General features: G+C 42.3%; 1 protein-coding gene across 2 annotated transcripts in view; it reads left to right on the plus strand.

Moving 5' to 3' along the window:
- The first annotated feature begins 2368 nt into the window (after positions 1 to 2368).
- Positions 2369 to 14724, plus strand: part of EML6 (EMAP like 6) — a 121599-nt gene continuing 109243 nt past the window's right edge. For both annotated transcript variants that reach the window (XM_075088105.1, XM_075088106.1), the window contains exon 1: positions 2369 to 3128. In XM_075088105.1, coding sequence (XP_074944206.1) covers positions 2932 to 3128 — 197 coding nt within the window. In that variant the 5' untranslated portion in view covers positions 2369 to 2931. The remainder of the gene's footprint in view (positions 3129 to 14724) is intronic.

Raw genomic sequence — 14724 nt, forward strand, 5'->3', positions numbered from 1 at the left:
CTGTGTTTACATCAAGACTCTGTCATCTCAAATGTATGCCTAAAGTGCAAATATTATTTCCTAATTACAATGTAGCTTAGCAGTTTGACATTCAGAGATAATATATCACCTTATTATTAATGCTGTTGATCCTAGAAATTTTTCAGGACAAGCTTTATTGGACAGAAACTGGTGCTCAATATTAAACTATTTGCTCTTAAGACAAGAAACATTAACTTGTTTATTACGGGGCATCACAAGGTTCTTCCAAGAGTAAATTTTGTAACAACAAAATATAAGAAAATGAAATTTCTTAAACCCTTAAGAGTTTCTTTATGATAAAAGTTAAATACATTTTCATTATTTTAAACACATTTTCTAAACAGTTACCTAAAAGGAGGCAAGTGAGAGGGTTGCTTTAGCAATTACATATTACTGAAATTTTCAAAGTCCCTAAGTTTTTCTAAACGAGTGGAAGCTGGTCACAAAGGCACTCATGAAAATGCTACACCCTATGTGAATTTGAAATACTTTAAATAGCTTTTAAAAGCATTCAAATTACGTGCAGAACTGACTTTAACATGAGTAAATAAGAGCGTTAAAAGTCTTTGCAACTACATTCCTCAAGGACCACTGGAAGTGGAGGTGTTTTACACAGGTGCACCACATGTTCTGTGCTGAAGACCTGGCATATTACAAAAGGGAAATTAATTCAAGGCAAAGGACTTGTCCCAACAGATTTTAAATCACAGAGATCAGCACACATGTGGCATAAATATATTTGCAGTTTTATGTGTTCAGTTGTTATTCCTTTTGAAAAGGGCTTTTGTAGTAATGGATTGAACGCTTAGCAACGACAAACAATCATTTTAATGGCTGTATGCGTTTGGATAACACAAGGTGTGTGTTTTGGTGAGATGCACCAGGTTAACTGATGGGAAAACAACTGAATGGAGTAAACGGTTGTCTGCAAGGAAGGGTGGGCTGACTGTGTTGTGTCTTCATTTTTCCAAAGCCTTGTGAGACTTTTGGATGCAATTATGAATGGGAAATGCCATACCACAAGAACGTTTCTGTTGCTTAAATTTGCCTGTGACTTGCAGGACGAGACACAACGTTCGAGGGAAGGAATCGGGTGCGGACTTGTATTCGACATTTGACGCTCTTTTTCCAGATTGTTGATGGAAATAGAGGAATGAGGTAAAACCTGCAATGCGGCTGCAAGGGAAACCCGGGGTGGCTCCCTCGGGCGGAGGGCGGCCAGCCCCTAGCCCGCCGGCCCCGGCTGAGGGACAGCCACAGCGCCGGCGGAAGGGCGGGAAGAGTCGTTGGTGGCACCGCCTCGCGCCTCGCCGTCCCCTCAGCGCGGCGCCCGGCCGCGGGGTACCCTGGGAGTCGTAGTCCCGTCCCCCTGAGGCGCCGCGGGGGCGGGACGGCTCAGCGCCGCCCTCGCCCGCCGAACCCGGCCCTTGCCGCCGCTGAGGGAGGAGTCGCCGGCCGGTCCGTCCTCCCGGGGGGCCGCCCCCTCCTCGCCCGCCCCGGCGGCTGTGAGCCTGGGCGGGGGGGCAGCGCCGGGCCCAGCGCCGCAGGGACTGGGGGCGGCGGGAGGCGACGCTCCCTCTGGAGGCTGTTGCTCTGGGTGCGGTGCCAGGCTTTACTCCAAGGTTTGCTTCAAGTGTGGAGCGTAATTCATTGAGGGCGGGTTGCATCGCTTGCGGACTGTGAATGCGAGGCGTGTTGTGTGCGGAAAGGCAAAGGGGTTAGCCTTGCAGCGGGTAGTTTTTGCTTCCCTTCCCTCTGGCACAATGAGTGAGTCTTTGGGTTTGCTCCTCTGATTTTAGCATTCTCTTCCCTGCGGCTGTGGCGGAGTTTCTGGAGGGCTGGGTTTGGTATCGCTGTTGTTGAGCGATACTTGAAACTGGTGGGTGCGTTATCATAACATGCAGCAACCACGCTGGGCTGATAATGACAGTACAAATCCTGCCTTAGAAAAAGGAGAAGCAAACAAACGTGTTCCTGGGGAGCATCGTTTCAAAGGATGACAGTAAATAAAAGCACAAGCCCCAAACACACACCTCATGGCAAACTGGAGTGGTTTGTGACTGAAAAATGGGAACATGAAATTGTTTTAATTACATAGTTGCTGTAGACGCGAAAAGGAGGAAGTTTGGGGTTGCTAGGGGATAAAGAAAGACGGGGCAATATTACCATATTTATGCTGGATGTTGCATACGAATCCTTTCTTTCAATAGTGTCTCACATGAAGACTCAGAGCACTGGATCCTCCTGAAAAGGCTTAGGAGACCCTGGACCTCTCAGAACTGCCACAGCAGGGATCAAAACAACGCCCCCCCCCCTCCCCCCAAGTAGCCGCTTTGCATTTTAAATACGTACGCGTTCTGCAATTGAAAAACACGGCTTTTCTTTTTTCTCTCTTTCAGTCTTGACCCAGAGATAGCTATCTTGCAAAGAAGAGCACCCAAGAGGAAGCTTTTTGCAGGAAGCCAAGGAGGTGCAATACGGGAGATGCAGCAGGGAGCCTTTGGCAGGTGCCGGTGGTGGTGACGCACAGAAGTTACTTTGCCTTCGGAAAGAAAAAGCCCTGTCTGCTGCTGCCTATGTAGGTGTATTTTTGCGTTCTACCTTCTCCCCCAAGAAGTTGCCTGGGTCGCGCAGCAGCGGGGAAGCGGCAGCTGCTCCTCCTGGGCGGTGGCAGCAGCAGCAGCAGATTATGGTGGCAGCGCAGCGGTAAGAGCGACGGCAGCAGACCTGATCCCCGAATGTGTTTTCCATTTAAGATCGTCGCTCGAAAGTGCCACCTGAAGCTTCGGCAGCTTGGCAGGGACCGCTTAACGTTTTAAAGAGGAAAACCCTGAAGGGGGGAAGGAGTTAAGGGAAGGAGGGGCAGCGCTAGGTTTTGTGCGTGCTTGTAGGGAGAGGGGATTGGTTATCATGGCGGATCGGACAGCTCCTAGATGCCAGCTCCGTCTGGAGTGGGTTTACGGGTACCGGGGTCACCAGTGCCGCAACAACCTGTACTACACGGCAGGCAAAGAGGTGGTTTACTTCGTTGCTGGAGTCGGCGTGGTTTATAACACCAGAGAGCACAGCCAGAAATTCTTCCTCGGGCACAACGATGATATTATCAGGTAAGGGGGCTGACTTTTCTGGTGGTGGGGTGGGGTGGGGTTTAAAGGGAAGGGAGGAGAATGTAGGGCTGGCAGAAAACCCCCTCCTTGCGTCTTACAGCTCAGCTTGTACCTGTCCTTTTGGAGCAGCTCAGATTTGTTACCAGCAGTCTAGGTGAAAGCTGGGTTTCTAGGTACTGTTGATTATTATTATTTTTGTAGCAAAGCTGTAAAATGTTGCTATAGTAAGAGAGAAGGTAAGTTTCTTCTATTGCACTGCACCAAAGCAAAGCGATTCAGTACAGAAATGCACTGGGAAGATCTTAGTGCAACAGTGCTGCAAAATCGTGGACCCAGCACCTTAACCTTGCCAGTGCTGGGACCCTAGCTCGCCAGATCTGGTGTCTTATAGAAGGCAGGTGTAGTGCTCCTTACACTCGGCAAATCCCAGCACGAGTGCCATAAATCTGGCACATGGGTCAAACTGATTTTTTTAACATATATAATTTGGAAAATTTCACTCAAAATCAAGTTCAGCTGTTTGTACTCCAGCCGAAAAATCCCAAGCATGCTGGTGCAAAATGGTTACAGAAGCACAGGTCTTGCTCCTGGTCTGACCAATTATTTTGTCTCTTTCTTTCAAATGCTCTCTAAGAAGTGGGTTTAATTGATGTTGTTTTACAGAAATATTAGTTTTACTGCACCTCACAAAATAACACTGTAGAAATGTGGTTACAGAGTTCAAGGTAGCCTTTTAAAAAAAATCTGTCCAAAATACAGAAATTTACATCAGTGAAATAGAAAATTAATGTTGTTTTTACTACTTTGACAGAAATCTGAACCTAGAGTATCCTTATGAAGGATGTTGCATGGTAATGACAGTCCTCTGAGCACAGCTAACTGCTGCCCTCCCTATTCGCCAAATTCTGCATGAATGAAGCGTTTTCTTGATGATGTGAAAGCAGGATAGTCCCAGGTGACTCATAGTGCGGAGGTACTGTGCAAACATCTGCTGAAGTCAGAGTTTTGACACTCAGTAGCGAAGTCACATAATTGTCATAGAATCATTCTGGAGCCTCATTTACAGAAAACCATCCACTTCTCCCAGAGAGAGCTTTTGGCTGCTGTGTATCCTAGTAGCATTCTTTTCCTCCCCTTTATAATGCAATCAAGCAGTAGGATTTCATGAAATATGGTGGATGTGCCTAAAAGTGTGTTCTGGTTGCAAAGGTATTATCAGTTCCCAAAGGCTATTTAAATAGACATTTGGCTGCTCAGATTCTTCAGAGAAGGAGGAGTATTTTGAATGCATCTGTACTATTGTGAAATTAAAGTTTTCCTTGTTGTATGGACATAAATTTTCATACTCTATGGGATATGAAGTGTAATTTAGGTACAAAGTTGTATATTACTGAGCTGATGTTTAAATTCTCATTAAATACTAGAAATAAAATTTGTCAGGACACAACTACATAGCTGCATATAACCGCTGGTTTTTGGCTGGACAGTGGTGCTTTGGTTTTGTGGGTTTTTTTTTAATATTCCATCAGCTGAGGAAAAAATGTCCCAATTATTATACTTGACAAAACCCCTCTCCCAAAACCAATTGTACTGTACAACTTTGTGCCTTTTATTTTAAGACATCGCATATTAGGAGACCGCTTTTGGCAGTGTCACATTCAGAATGTACAATGGGAATAGAACGAATATGAGCCTCTGGTATTTGTACATGGATGCTCCCTGTCGCCTCTTCTGCTCTTCAAAGAAAGCTTGCAACCACCTGTTCAAATAGCAGATGTTTGGAGGGACTTGCTGTATGTCCAGCTAATGCTTTGGAAAGATGAGTTTTGTTTCTGATCTGCAACAAGATCAGAATTCTGTAGGATGACTGTAGTTTCAACAAACTATGAAACATTTGGGTCCTGAAAGCATGAGCAAGACCTAAATAAAGTTAATTTCAGCCTTTGGTGGCCAATAAAAGTTGCTGTCATGTGGGGTTTAAGAAAGCAGAGAATCTCCAAAGCATTGCTGGAATATTCTATTGTCATATTGTTCTATTCTGGTAACAGTTGCCTCCTTTGCTTTTGAGGCACTTGGCAGTCCTTATTGATGTAACACCCCATCATTGTAAGTACTTTTAAGTAGATGGTTCCTTGGGCGGTTATTGCTGGTATGGCTAATAAATGCAGGAATTGAAATTCTCACATTTTAGGCTTCACAGCTGTCATCCAATTGAGATGGATGGGATGAATGTACTTATCCAAGTTTTCTGGTTCTGTTGGTATTTCCTTGCCTGAGACCAGCTTCTAAACAGCAGTGCATACATTTGCAGTCCAACAGGTTGTAATTTCTGAAGAGATTTGAAATACAATTTAAAAAAATAAAGCTTGCAGATTTTGGAAAATACTGCAAAATCATTAAGACTGTAAGACTTTGAAGTGGGAGGATCTTTAGCTTCTGAGGACTGCTATTGGCTCCTGTGCTGAAAGGTTTCAGTGAATACTGTTTGTGGGGGCTTGGGGAAGAGTGGCTGGAAATCTGCCCAGTGGAGAAGGCCTTGGGGGTGTTGGTCGACAGCCAGCTGAACATGAGCCAGCAGTGTGCCCAGGTGGCCAAGAAGGCCAACAGCATCCTGGCTTGTATCAGGAGTAGTGTGGGCAGCAGGAGTAGGGAAGTGATTGTGGCCCTGTACTCGGCACTGGTGAGGCCGCACCTCAAATACTGTGTTCAGTTTTGGGCCCCCCAGTAGAAGAAGGGCATTGAGGTGCTGGAGCATGTCCAAAGAAGGACAATGAGGCTGGTGAAGGGTCTGGAAAACAAGTCTTATGAGGAGAGGTTGAGGGAACTGGGGTTGTTTAGTCTGGAGAAGAGGAGGCTGAGGGGAGACCACCTCGCTCTCTACAACTACCTGCAAGGAGGCTGCAGTGAGGTGGGTGTTGGTCTCTTCTCCCAGGTCACTAGCAATAGAACGAGAGGAAACGGCTCCAAGCTGCATCAGGGGAGGTTTAGGTTGGATATTAGGAAAAATTTCTTTACTGAAAGAGGGGTCAGGCACTGGAACAGGCTGCCCAGAGAGGTGGTGGAGTCACCATCCCTGGCGGTATTTAAAAGATGTGTAGACGTGGCACTTCAGGGCATGGTTTAGGAGGGATGGTAGGGTTGGGTTGATGATTGGACTTGATCCTAGAGGTCTTTTCCAACCTTAATCATTCTATGATTCTATGAAAAAATTGATGAACCCATGAATCAGAAGGTTGAGAACCTGTGTGTTACTTTGACGTGTTTATTAAAAGCATGAAAGCGGATTTGTCCTTGGTGAGAAGGTCACATGTTTAAAAGTGTATGTTGGAATGTGTTTTCACAAGTTTAGTAGCCCTGCCTCTTTCTTTGTATCAAGATAATGCAGTTGGACATAATTTAGTTTGGGCTAAAGTAGACTGGAGTCTATTGAATTAATGGAGAAATTACTTTTTTTTCAGATTCATATTTGAAAAATAAGTTCTGTTTGTATAAGGAACTTAACATATGGCACTCAGCTGATAAGGTAGACGTTCAGTGTATGAGCAAGGGAGCTCTGAAGTGTTTTGTTTTCTGTGCAAAGCCACTACAAGGTGCTGTGTTTCCAAGCTCTTTCTCATTTTAAATTATGAGATTCAGTCCTCAACTACCTGATGTAGCTTTGAGGTGAGCCCGGCTTTGTGGAGGGGTTGGTTGGACTGGGTAACCTCCAGAGCTCTCCTAAAGTATTCTGTGATTCTTTTGCTATTTCCAGTCATATACTACAGTTCTTCTTGCATGTTATTTAGTTGTGGAATAGTGCTATTGATTAACATGTACTGTCATTATAAAAGAGGATCAACAACACATGGTTTAAATAAATAGCAGTGGTTCTGGTCTCTGAAGACTACTGATGTGTTTTGTTTGGAGACTAAAAAGACATGCTATTTATGAAGTTTACTTTGCAATCAAAGAGCATAAAATACGCCTTATTCTTCTCCTTCCCTCTTTTTTTTTTTTTAAATGAAAGCTGTGATTATTGAGTACAGCCTAGCAGCTTGGGGTGGTGAAGCTCAGGATGCTCCTTCTTTCTCTGAGCTATCAACCCTATGGTTTACCCCAAGGTCTGTGTTACAGACCACAGAGCAGTCATGAAGTGTCTTGCATGGTAGATCCACATTTGATTGTCCTCAAAATGTGATCTAGCTGAAGCATCACAACTAACGTGTAATAGCTATGTAAAAGCACAGCTATTGCAATGTTTTAATGTAGACAGTGTCACGTAGACATATCATTACATGCATGACTTGTTTTCATTGAATTTGGTCGTTTCTGTTTTTCAGGATTAGGTTTCAGAAGCTGTAATATTAACATGGGGCTTATTTTCCTTCTTGAGTAATTTAAAAGCGGGTTTTCGAAGCAGCTCATTGCAATGGCTGTAAGTTAATGCATTAATGAGAAACTTGCAATTCATGCAGTGTCACCGCCTTCAACAAAATTCATGCAAGTGTAGGATTTATATTTATAGTATAACACTTGAAAGATTGGATCGTTAGTTTTGACAGTAATCAAACACTTTCAAAAGAGCAGAAGATTTTTTTGCTTTTATATTGTGCGTTACTTGTACAACAGCAAGCAATTAGATCACTCCCCTCTTTTCTCTTGATGAAACACTGAATGGAGGCAGTTCTGTCCTGTAATTTTCCTGCAATTTATGCATGTGAAAGCCAAAAATGCTTGACACAGAAAATGGCAAAAATAAAAATATAACCAGTTAGATACTTCTCATCATAATTTAAAATACAATTGCTCTTATTTATTTTTACATAATTCATTTGTAAACAGCGGTTCCTAACCCTGAGAAATTTTTGCACAGGGCTAGTAAGAAAGATGTTATGTCTTGTATTTCCAAGAATTTCTGCAGTATTGAACAGTTTTCCTGAATGTCAACAGTTACAGAGAGAACACCTTTGACAGCATATTGAAGACTTCACCTGGACTTTTTGTATGCCCCGGTTTCCTGTGTTATCTGATATGTTGTAGTATTATGCATTTATAAAAGCACATGTTCCATCAGAATTGCCTTCAAGCAAGTCACTTGTGAGGCAGAGTGCCGCAAGAGACTGCTCCCCTGCTCAGGTCTCTCTGCAGTGTTTGCTGCAGCACGGTACCTGGAAAGCCAGCCTGTTATCTATGGGTACCAAAGCATGTTGTTTATGTAAGGCTGCTTACAATGTAATAATAATGTCGGATTTATCAGAATGTTGCTGTAAGTATGCTGGTGTGTGTGTTCCGCTGTGCTGACAGATTGAGATTAAAAATGCGGATGTGCCAGTGGCGATGAGATTTACTGGGCTGCGAGAGTGACCAGAGGCCTGGTTTGTTCTTTAGCGTGATCATTTCAGGAGACAGGATGCGTATTGGAACTTGACTGCACATTTTCCCATCTTTCTGCAGTTGGGAAAAATGAAATATGATGCCCAAAGCAATGTTGTATGTTGTTGACTGTAGTAAATGTAATTTTGGAATAAGTAAACTGATGGCAGAGGTATGCAAATCAAAACCTCAGAGTTAAAATATCTAAATTGTACTTTAATGTTCTTATTTAAAATAATGTATTATGGTAATATTTCTGTTTATAGGCTAGTGCTTATTTGAAGAGATCTAAAATACTTTATGTTCAGTTGCCACCATTTGTTTGCTATAGGATGATGTTCAAGGTGCTGTGGTTATTTCTTATAAGTGCACGGAAGACTGTACTTCCTGTAGCTTGTGCTAAACCCTGGCTTTAGTCACAGAAGGTGCACATGCAGGTCTGTGGAGATGTAGTGACTTAAAAGATAGCAAAGTAGCAATGAAGCCATCCAAGATTTTCAACAACAAAAATTCTAGGCCTCTTTCTTATGCAAGTGCCTATGCAAAGCCATTAAAACTTGAAAGACATGACTTTGGAACAGCGAGGGTGAAGCAGAATCTGAGATCTGTGTATCCTGATGTGCTTTGGGAACTGCTTAGAAACGGTAGGTTGTTAAAGGAGTTTCATATTGAAGAAATTAATTCCCCATTAAAAACTTTTTGCTCTGCTCTGCTTTTGCTCTGCTTCATTTTTGTGCCGCATTTAGATTTTAAGTCTTCACTGGGGCATGAGCTGCTATAAATACTTGTTTTGTAAATATCCATATTAATGCATCAGGTGTGTTGGAATATATAGTTACAGTATCTTATTGAACATGATTTTAAAAATCCATAGATCAGCTAAAAGTCTAGAGAAACTCTGCAGGCATTTGTAGCTATATGGCTGTGAGAACGGCTGTCATTTAACTCCAGTATTTAAACAGACCAGCCTGTATACAGCCCAGTGACATGTCACAAGCAGAGTTTTGAGCATTTAAATCATCAGGCTGATTTAAGTCATTTTCAGAATGGAAAAGAAAGAAACGTGTCCAACAAAATAAGAAGCACTTGTGTTGCTCTGCAGAAAATGTTTGAATCTTTATTACGTTTTTTTCAGAGCTGAAAACAAGTCAAGAGTTTAAGCTAGATCAGCTAGTATATTACATTTTTTATTGGATTTGTGTGAAGCAACTCATTATCACACATAACTGAGTATCCAGCTTATTAAAAATCAAGGTTTTGGTATGTTTAGTCTTATGTTGGAATTTTCCAGTTGTTAGAGGTTTCTCTTTCACATTATTTTACCTTTTTGCCCCCACTGCTTATATTATCTGAAATTAAAAAAAATAAACTAAGCTTTTTTTAATTTTACATTTGCTCTGCATTACCTCTGTACAACTCTTTTACTTGTTTTATATTATTCCAGTTCGATTTAAGGTGACTAGGAATCATCAAGCAGTGGTGCGTAATCGCTGTTTAACAGGATGAAAACTCAGAGAAAATGCTTTGATATGAGTAACCTTAATTTCAAATTAGCTTTTGAGTTAGAAGGATTGGGGAGAAACTTATGGGACGGTTTTGTATTCCCATTTTCTACTATAAAACTTCCTGCAAAAGCACACAAATTCTAATTTTTTACAGAAGTTTATAAACTACACCTTATAAGACAGAAGAGATCAACCTCCATGACCTATTACTCCTGTCTTTCTTACTGACTAAATGGGTGTCAGACAGATTTATCTAAGCGATTTCCAGATACTTACTTACTTTCTTCTAAGTCTTGATTAGGTTTTTGCAGGAAAAATCACATCCTTCTTTTAACACTTAATGGGAAAATAATACCTATTTCAGCAATTAGTATTAAAAGTTCATACTTTTGCCCAAGATAACTTGTTCATAAATGGATATCTCAAGAAAGAATTATCTGGTAGGGTCTACAAATGTCCTTCTAATATTTTCACCACACAAACTGGCAGCTAAGACTGTTCAGATGAGGAGGTGCAAGTTGCTGTAGTCCATGCGTCAGGCTTTTCCTTGAGGGCACAAGGGTGGGGTTCCTTTGGTGAAAGTGGAAGAGGGAGTTTTTTGGGTTTGTACCATATTGCAGAAGAAAGCTCCTCTACTGTAGCGTCTATTTCAGAGTAGAAACAGGGTTTTCAGTTTGATGGAAATTACTATTTATTGAAAAAAAACAAAAAGTCTTGGCCAAGAAGGAACTGCAGCAATATTTGTAGCTATACTTCTGATACATCTCTGTAGAAGGACAAACTGCTGGAACAGTTTTCAGGTACCATAAATACTTCTATGAAGTATCCTCAATGACTTTAATAGTAGGCTTGTGCCTAGTGTCCATATGCTTTCTACAGCTCCAAGTGTTTGAATGCTTCTCTGCAAAAGTAGGCAGGGGTTTAGGGCCTTTAAAAGAGTATTCTGCTCACTTGCCTACTGCTCAGTGTTTTAGGAACCTTGGTAAACAGCAAAAATGCTTACTTTTTTCCCCACTTAAAGACTCTCCTTTGGAATAGCAACTTGTTTTTCATGAGATGCATTTCTACCCCAAGAACATTTAGTTGTCTGGAGTTGTCTGGAGTTGAATTTACATGACATGACATGTTGAATTTAAATTCTTCTTTAGATGTGGTATTTATAATGGAGTTGGAATGACACCTCCAAAGCTTAAGGTAGGCCTGAGCTTAAGGCCAAGTATAGACCATATGTTCGTGTCTGTCTTGAAGACTGACATGATGAACCAACCCAAGAGATCTCTAAAGGAATCATCATTCAACCCTGCTGCGTGTCTTCAGGGACAGTGGCACTGGATGCATCCAGGGAAGAACATCACAGTGCTTTTGGCTGGGCCATTGGTATTTCAGGGAAAGGGTTATATGCATTCTGCAAACATACTGGAGATAAAAGTTACTGGGCTAGTTTTCACACCGTTTCTACCTTACCTTCTGAACAAAATTTTACAAGTTGTTAAGAACAGCTTAATAATGATATATTACTCAACGAAACAAAGGGGCATTGCTATTTGTGTGACTTGGCGTAGTGGTGCTGTTCTGGGTTGTACGTTTGCTTGGGCAATCTCTTGAGTGTTTTGCACTTACCAGACACGATGAACAGCATAGTGAATCAGCTCAGCAGGCAAAGATGGACTTGTTGATTCCAAATTTCAGTAAGTGTGTTGTCTTGCTGTACACATTCAGATTTCAGAAGTATTACTGAGGTGTTTTGCATGTACTAATGTGGTTGTAATATAAAATACATCAAGTTTCTTTAAACAGTCTAACAGGATAATGAACTTTGGTACAATGTATCTTACTGATGGCACTGAAGTCTGTTCTTTTGTGACAGATGGATTGGAATACACTGAAACTATGGTAATAAAATAGAATATGAAATCAGCTATACTCTCAGAGAGATATAGCAAGCCCTTTGTTTTGGTTGCCTAACACTCCTTATTACAAAAGATATTACTGAATTTTTATTGGGAATTTTGAATGCCTTAATTATTTTTAGCAGACCCAAATGTTCAAGGGGTAATCCTACATGAATGTTGCTGACTAGTAGTACAGTTATATTCAGTCATATTAATATTGATGCATCCACATCAAAATTGGGCGTGTATTTATGCAAAACCTCTGCTTCCTCGTCCTCAGAAATTCTTTCATATGCAGAGATAAAAATTGTGTCACTCTTATACTGTCTTTAGTATTAACTTATTTCTTGCAAATGTTAATTGCAAAATAAGGGTATTTGTAACAGTTTCAGGCAAGATGAACTGAACTTCTGAAGAATTCAGGTGACAGTGTAATATTTCCCTTTTTTTTTAAAGAAGTGTTGTTTATTCTAGAAATTATTAACTATAGTAAAAAAAGGCAAAAAATAAAACACACCTTCAGTTTATTACAGCTCTACTTGCAGTTAAGGTTAGAGCATATTATACTTTCACCCTGACTACTCAGACCATACTTTCCTCCTTCTATGTATCTTAAGACATGTTTAGCAAAAGGTCAGTCACAGTCAGCTTCTGTCTGACCAGAAAACATGCTAAATGTAAATGTCCTCAATTTTTTTCTTTCATATCTCTAGTTTTTTGCACATTATCTGTAATGTACCTAAAGGAACTTTTGGCTTAGTTCTCCAAATGCTGGAATCTATGATAAGGTAAAAGTTGAGCTTTCTCTTTGGCCTTCTGTCTGGCAGAATATGAGAAGGATGATTATGTACAAGTGATACTTTACACTCTTAGGACCAGCTCTTTGGCCCTCCTGTTGAATGTGTACTACTGTGGTTGAATTTAAACAGGATTTTGGCAGTAGGGTTATAGCAGCAGATTCCTGATTCCTGTAGGATTCTGAGATCACTTTCTCATCTGCGTAGAAATTATATATTATTTTAAATGCCCATTGAAATGCTGTTCAGTGAACCTCCTCTTTCTATTAGCAGCTATAAAACAAGTTGTTAGTATGCAGTTATGTTCTTGGTCCAAGGTCTTAAGCACACACAGTGATTACTGCACATGGGCTGGCTCTGCTACTTCTAGAGGTTTGCATTCTTTTTTAAATATGTGGCAACAGGGGGAGGGCACAAATGTCTAAAAGGCTATTATATTGACTCTCTAGGAAAGCTGTCTTTTGTCGAAAGACCTATTTTAAAACTTTTGCTTGTCAGGCTGAAAAAGTTTGTCTAGTATCTGGGAATTGGATATAACCATCTCAGTTTGTCAAGCTGCTTTTGGGACAGGCAGTTCTGTGCTGTGTTCCTTGTAATGCCATCACTCCTTCCGAAGGGTAAATGCCTTTTCCCTGAGAGTTTTCTGTGCTGTTTAGTTAAGTATTTGGAGGTATACAGCAGTCTGTGGGACCTGACAAGATGCATCCCCAACTCCTGAGGGAACTGGATGATGGAGTTGCCAAGACATTCTCCTTGATACTGGAAAAGCCATGGCAGTCAGGAGAAGTCCCTGGTGACTGCAAAAAGGGAAACATGGCACCCATTTTTAAAAAGGGTAGAAAGGAGGACATGGGGAACTACTGACCTGTCAGCCTCACCTCTGTGCCTGGCAAGAGCATGGAACAGATCCTCCTAGAAGCTACCCTAAGGCACATGCAGGACAGGGAGGTGATTTGAGGCAGCCAGCATGGCTTTACCAAGGGCAAGTCCTGCCTGACCAACCTGGTGGTCTTTTGCGGTGGAGTGACTACATCAGTGGACAAGGGAAGAGCTATGGATGTCATCTGTCTGGACATCTGTAAGGCCTTTGACATGGTCCCCCACAGCATCCTTCTCTGTAAATTGGAGAGATACAGATTTGATGGGTGCACTGCTCGGTGGATGAGGAATTAGTTGGATGGTCGCATCAAGAGGGTGGTGGTCAACAGCTCAATGTCCAGATGGAGATTGGTAATGAGTGGTGTCCCTCAGGGGTCCATACTGGGACCAGTACTGTTTAATATCTTCATCAGTGACATAGAGAGTGGGATCAGGTGCACCCTCAGCAGGTTTGCAGACAACACCAAGCTGAGTGGTGCGGCTGACATGCCTGAGGGACGGGATGTCATCCAGAGGGACCTAGGCAAGCTCGAGGAGTGGGCCCGTGTGAGCCTCCTGAGGTTCAACAAGGCCAAGTGCAGGGTCCTGCACCTGGGTTGGGGCAACCCCCAGTATCAGTACAGGCTGGGGGATGAAGGGATTGAGAGCAGCCCTGCAGAGAAGGACTTGGGGTTACTGGTGGATGAAAAGCTGAACATGACCCAGCAGTGTGCGCTCACAGCCCAGAAAGCCAGCAGTATCATGGGCTGTATAAAAAGAAGCGTGACCAGCAGGTTGAGGGCAGTGATTCTGCCCCTCTACTCTGCTCTGGTGAGACCTCCCTGGAGTAGTGTGTCCAGCGCTGGACCCTCCAAGGCAGGAAAGATATGGACCTGTTGGAGCAGGTCCAGGGGAGGCCACAAAATGATGAGAGGGCTGGAGCACCTCTCCTGCAAGGACAGGCTGAGAGAGTTGGGATTGTTCAGCCTGGAGAAGAGAAAGCTCTAGGGAGACCTTTCTCCAGCCTTCCAGTACTTAAAGGGGGCTTATAAGAAAGATGGGGATAAACTTCTAGCAGGGCCTGTTGTGATAGGACAAGGGGTAATGGTTTTATACTAAAAGAGGGGAGATTTAGCCCAGATAGAAGGGAGAAATTTTTTATGCTGAAGGTGATAATGCACTGGAACAGGTT

This window comes from Phalacrocorax aristotelis, chromosome 3, assembly GCF_949628215.1.
Source record: "Phalacrocorax aristotelis chromosome 3, bGulAri2.1, whole genome shotgun sequence".
Lineage (NCBI taxonomy): Eukaryota > Metazoa > Chordata > Aves > Suliformes > Phalacrocoracidae > Phalacrocorax > Phalacrocorax aristotelis.